This window comes from Octopus bimaculoides, chromosome 23 (assembly GCF_001194135.2).
Source record: "Octopus bimaculoides isolate UCB-OBI-ISO-001 chromosome 23, ASM119413v2, whole genome shotgun sequence".
Lineage (NCBI taxonomy): Eukaryota > Metazoa > Mollusca > Cephalopoda > Octopoda > Octopodidae > Octopus > Octopus bimaculoides.
Window position 1 is genome coordinate 18,392,959 of NC_069003.1, and position 5,564 is coordinate 18,398,522.

General features: G+C 35.4%; 1 protein-coding gene across 1 annotated transcript in view; it reads left to right on the forward strand.

The window, feature by feature from the left end:
- The window catches only part of LOC106867817 (calpain-3), a 114,107-nt gene that overhangs the window by 103,377 nt on the left and 5,166 nt on the right, over nucleotides 1-5,564 (forward strand). Inside the window, exon 7 of the mRNA XM_014912840.2 lies at nucleotides 1,004-1,078. Coding sequence (XP_014768326.1) covers nucleotides 1,004-1,078 — 75 coding nt within the window. The remainder of the gene's footprint in view (nucleotides 1-1,003; nucleotides 1,079-5,564) is intronic.

The following is a 5,564-nucleotide window of genomic DNA, read 5'->3' on the forward strand; positions in this document are numbered from 1 at the left end:
ATATATATATATATATATATACACGTGTGTTTGTGTGCATGTGCACGTGCACACACACAAACCACACATACATGTTGCAGCTCTTGAGTGTGAGAAAATATCATGCATGGCTCTTCCCACCAAATAATTTGGTCACCCCTGGGATCTTAGTGGTTTTCGTCACTGTTTACAATTTTGTTCCAATTGATTTCAAATTTGGAATATAGATTAAGTTTTGTATACTAATTATGAAAATGAAATTCATTTTTCCTATGATCCATAATTAAAAAGTTATTAGCCTTTAAAATTTGCAAAAATTGGGTATTTTAGCCAATCAGAAGCGTGGCAAACAACTCTGTTTCCATACTAACCAAAGCAAAGAAGTACCACGTGTTGCATAGCTGATTGCGAAGAACTCTGTTTCCATAGTAACCAAAGATGCTGTGCATGCGCACAAGGAGTGTAACCACCACGTGTTCTATAATTGTTTATTTTCATAACAGAAGGAATTCGATTCTAGCACGATGGCCACAGCTTTAAACCTTTCCTATGTGTAGAAGGAGATACGAGAAAGATAGTTAATTTTATAAAATCCTAGAGTGTATTGCAAACTTTCGTTCTTGAATTTTTTGAACTAATAAATGTCTGCTTTAAACAATGTTTTGACTGTTATTTCCAGCAACTCCTGTTGGTTTGTTCGTAGCTTTAATTATATATATATATATATATATATATATATTTATAAAGGACATATATATATATATATATATATATATATATATATATATATATATATGTAAAATGAAGGTAAGACGTGAATGGAGCATGATTTGGCTGTTATATGTAATAGGTCGATAATTCCGTTGACAGAGTAGCTAGAACACTGATTGGTCATGAAACCTATAGAAAGTATATTCATTTATATAACCAACCCCTATCTACCACACCCTCTTTCTCTCACTCTCTCTATACATACACCCCCCACCACACACATATATACATATACCATTATTTTCTTTTACAGTTTCGACGTAGACGGTTCTGGAACAATCGACGGTATTGAATTACACAGAGCCTTCCAATCATTTGGATACCAAGTGTAAGTTTGTTTATAAACACCCCACTTCTTATTCTCCTCACGCTTCTTTTCTTCCCACACATGCTCTTCCTCCACAAACTCACAAAAATAAAAAATAACAACAAAAGATTTTTTTACATTATAAATACGCTCCTTACCCATAAAAGTAATATTGGATACCAAATGAAATTCATGAAAGTGCAACCTACAGAGCCCTCCTCTCCCGTAATTCTATTTCGTCATGTAATACTCTTTAAATATTTTTGACACTTCCTCTCACCACCGTTTTCCTAAAAAAGATAACAATCATAAAAATATTAATCTTTTCTACTAAATGCACAAGGCCTGAAATTTGGGGGAGGGGGCAAGTCGATTACATCGACCCTCAGTATTTCACTGGTACTTAATTTATCGACCCCGAAAGGATGAAAGGCAAAGTCAACCTCGGTGGAACTTGAACTCAGAATGTAAAGACGGACGAAATGCCGCTAAGCATTTCACCCGGCGTGCTAACGACTCTGCAAGCTCGCTGCCTTAAATAATAAAAATAATAATAATAACAATAATAATAATAATAATAATAATCCTTTGTACTATAGGCACAAGGCCCCAGTACTCAACTGGTAAATTCCGAAATAATAATAATAATAATAATAATAATAATAATAATAATAATAATAATAATAATCTTGATCTTGGTTTTGCGTCTTGAATCGAGACCTTAAAAAAGAAACTGAAGGACTCATAATGTCTACGTAAAGCCGATCATTGCGGACGAATACCATTAAGACAAAAATAGACGAATTTGAGCAAAGAGGAATTCGTTATGCACATAAGTTCTTGTAGAACTCAGAAGGAATATAGACGCAGAAACGACTGTGTGGCCAATGTAAAACACTAGGACATATGGCAAAGAAGATTTAAAGCAGGAAGAAAATGGTACCAACGTCAACTAGAAAGTGTAACAGAGAACAACAAGTATAAAGTCTTTTAATGTACAAACTGACCAGAAACTTCATGCAAGGCGACTAGATATTATCGTTCTGGACAAAGAGAAAAAAAAGAATGCACCATCAAAGATATGGCTCTATCCGTGGACATGAATTTAGCAATTAAAGAACAGGTAAAATGAGGACAGTATCAGGACTTGGCTAGGGAAATAGGAAGACTGAGGGGTAGGGTTGTTCTACAAAAGTAAATCCAGTTTTCATAGGTGCTCTAGGTGCTGTCACCAACAGACTTAAAAGTTTCTTTGTTGAGATTGGTGTAACTACAAGAGTTGCATCAATTCAGAAATCTGCTCTTTTGGGAACAAGGATTATAAGAAAGATCCTCGATGACTAAAGAAACTGGTTGTGACCCGGTATCAAGGACATTGATTCCGAATGTAAAACATTCGTGCACACCATGAATAATAATAATAATAATAATAATAATAATAATAATAATAATAATAATAATAATAATAATAATAATAGTACCAGGCAGTGGATCTCATGGCTTCTGGTCTTAACTGATTGAAAGTGCTATCATGTACATTGTTTTGTCTTGGTATAAAAGATGGGCTACAGCAAATATTCTGCTTAATACCACAGATTTGCTTGTCAGTTGTTTGACTTTAACCAGTTGAGCATGTCCCTTAGTGGCTGACGATATGTGCATCTTTGATCACGAGCAGAAGTAGTGGGGGAGCATCATAGCCATGTGTTGAGAGGAAATCTTTGGAGTTTGAACATGGGTGTTTCGTTCGACATCCTTAAACAACCCTTATTCAGGGACCTTTTGAGCGGGATAGGCTACTCAAGCTGAAGAAAATTCTAATTGGGCCCCATCTGCAAAGTCATGCACTGTTTATCTCGATATGAGATCACCATGTCATGCAGATACGGTTGTGATGCATGTGCCTTGTGTACCCTTATCAGACTGGTAGTCATGATGGGTATACACGGCTTCGTATATTTCATCCCAGTGTCACTTTAATGGCATGCACTGCTCTCTCAATAGTAATAATAATCCGAAACAAATCTAAAACCCACAAATAGTGAAGGTGAAACTAATGAAAGTCACAGATCTCAGTATGGACCACCGATTGTACCTCCCAAAAATTAAAATTGATAATAAAGCAACGTCAATAATAAACAGCGTGATACTAGCCGTCACAGAACTAATAGCCACAGAAACAAATGTCAATATGACCAGACTAAATGATATAATATTTGCAGCAGCCTCTGTGGCCACAAAAGAAGCTGGATACCCACTAAAACCTATCCAAACAGGAGTGTCACCACCCAAGCAAACTCTGTGGATAAATAATATCCAGAGAAAAAAAAAAGAAAAGAAGAGAAAGGATCTGTCAATCAACACTACTGAGCAACAAAGAGAGATGAAAAATACTACGTAAATACAAAATTACAGAACAAGATACACCTGAGGTAAAAGAACATCTAAAGCAAGATATCCTCACCAAAACACAAAGAAACTGCCGGTATGAGAAACGCCAACGTTTCTTTGAACAAAACAAACAGTTCAACTCCAACCCCCAAAGACTCTAACAAAAACTTGGCAAAAATAAAATAGAGAGTAATGCAGCATCAACAGCAGAAGTGGAAGATTTTTGGAAAGAAATATGGCCGGCGAAAGAACAACCTCAGAAAAGATCTATCAAAACAACGAACACATCACCTGAACAACTATAGATCTCTATAACAACTGAAGAGGTCACCAGGCACTGCAAAAACTAAGCAACTGAAAGGCACCCAGGCACGACAAGATACCAAACTTCTGGTTAAAATACCTAACAGGAACACATAAAAAGCTGGCTGAGAAACTTAATGAAATACCAGCAGAGCCAGAGACAATGCCTTAATGGCTCACAGAAGGGAAAACTATCCTAATTCCCAAATCCACTGAAATGGCAAACCCACAAAATTACAGACCGAAAACTTGTCTCCCTGCAATTTACAAAGCCTTTGCTGCAATAATACCGCAGAGAATGGGTAGACATCTGGAAGAAAACAACCTATTTCCAGTAAAGCATGAGGGATGCTGCAAAGGCTCATACAGCTGTAAAGATCAGTTACTGATCATTAAAGCCATAACTGAAGACAGCTGCAGAAAAAAGAAGGGTCTAAGTATGGCCTGGATCAATTGCCGAAAGGTTTTTAATAGTATTCTCCACACATGGATCCTAGAAACACTAGCCATGAATAAGGTAGCACCAATAATCATCAAATATATAAAACATTCCATGAATAAATGACAGACAGTGCTACAGCTCCAAACAAAAGAGGGACACATAAAAGCCAAAGCTATCCCCATTAGAAGAGGAATATTCCAGGGAGACATTCTCTCTCCACTCCTTTTCTGCTTAGTACAGACACCTTTATCTCACATGCTAAACAGAACTGGAAGTGGATACAACTGTTACAGCAAAACAATCAGCCGTCTCTTATATATGGATAATCTAAAACTGTACACTACAAATGGTAGACAGCTGGAAACACTACTACTGACAGTACATGGATTTACCAAAGAAATAAGCATGAAATTTGGCTCAGGAAAATCTGGAAAAGCAACCTTGAATAGAGGAAAACTAGTTAAGAGTAGCAACATCACACTAGATAAAGCAAATGAAATAAGAGAATTAGACCAAAGCCAGACATACAAATACTTAGGAATCAATGAACTAGATACGATACAACACACACAAATGAAAGAGAAGATTTAAAAAATGCTATAGACGAATTAGATTAAAACTGACAACAGAGCTCAATGCGAGAAACAAGATAATAGGTATCAACACTCTAAGTTACAGCTACAATATTCTTAACTGGACTCTAAATGAACTAATCAAAATAGACAGGAAAAATAATGACAGGATTTAGGATGCACCACTGGGCTTCGTATATTTTACCCCAGTGTCACTTTGATGGTATGCACTGCTCTCTCACCTACTCAATAATAATAATAATAATAATAATAAGGATAATAGACAAACGGGGGTTGGCAAGAGCCTCGTTTTGCTACACAACATGTATTATCTTTATATAATTTTCTGACATAGTGTAGATTGTTATTTATTTTTCTTTGCGTGTATGTATGTATATATGTATGCATGTATATTGCGTGTGTTTGTGTGTGTTAGGGATATGTGAGTGTGAAACAAATGTCAAGCTATCACATTTCCCTCTTTTCTATTCTATTCAACTTCAATGTTGGACCTTGAATTATATCCATTAGTTTTTTTTCTTTAGTTACTTTTACGATTTTGTTTTATTTTTCATATTTTGATTCGTTAGATTTAAAAAAATAATAAATTCGCTTTTATAGCTTTCTGAATGCACAGTTTATTCTATGTACGTATATACGTACATAAAAATGTGTGTGTATCCCTCCATTCCCCTCTTTCTCTGTGTGTGTGTGTGTGTGTGTATATATATATATATATATATATACACACACATGTGTATATATATATATATATATATATATATATATATATATATAT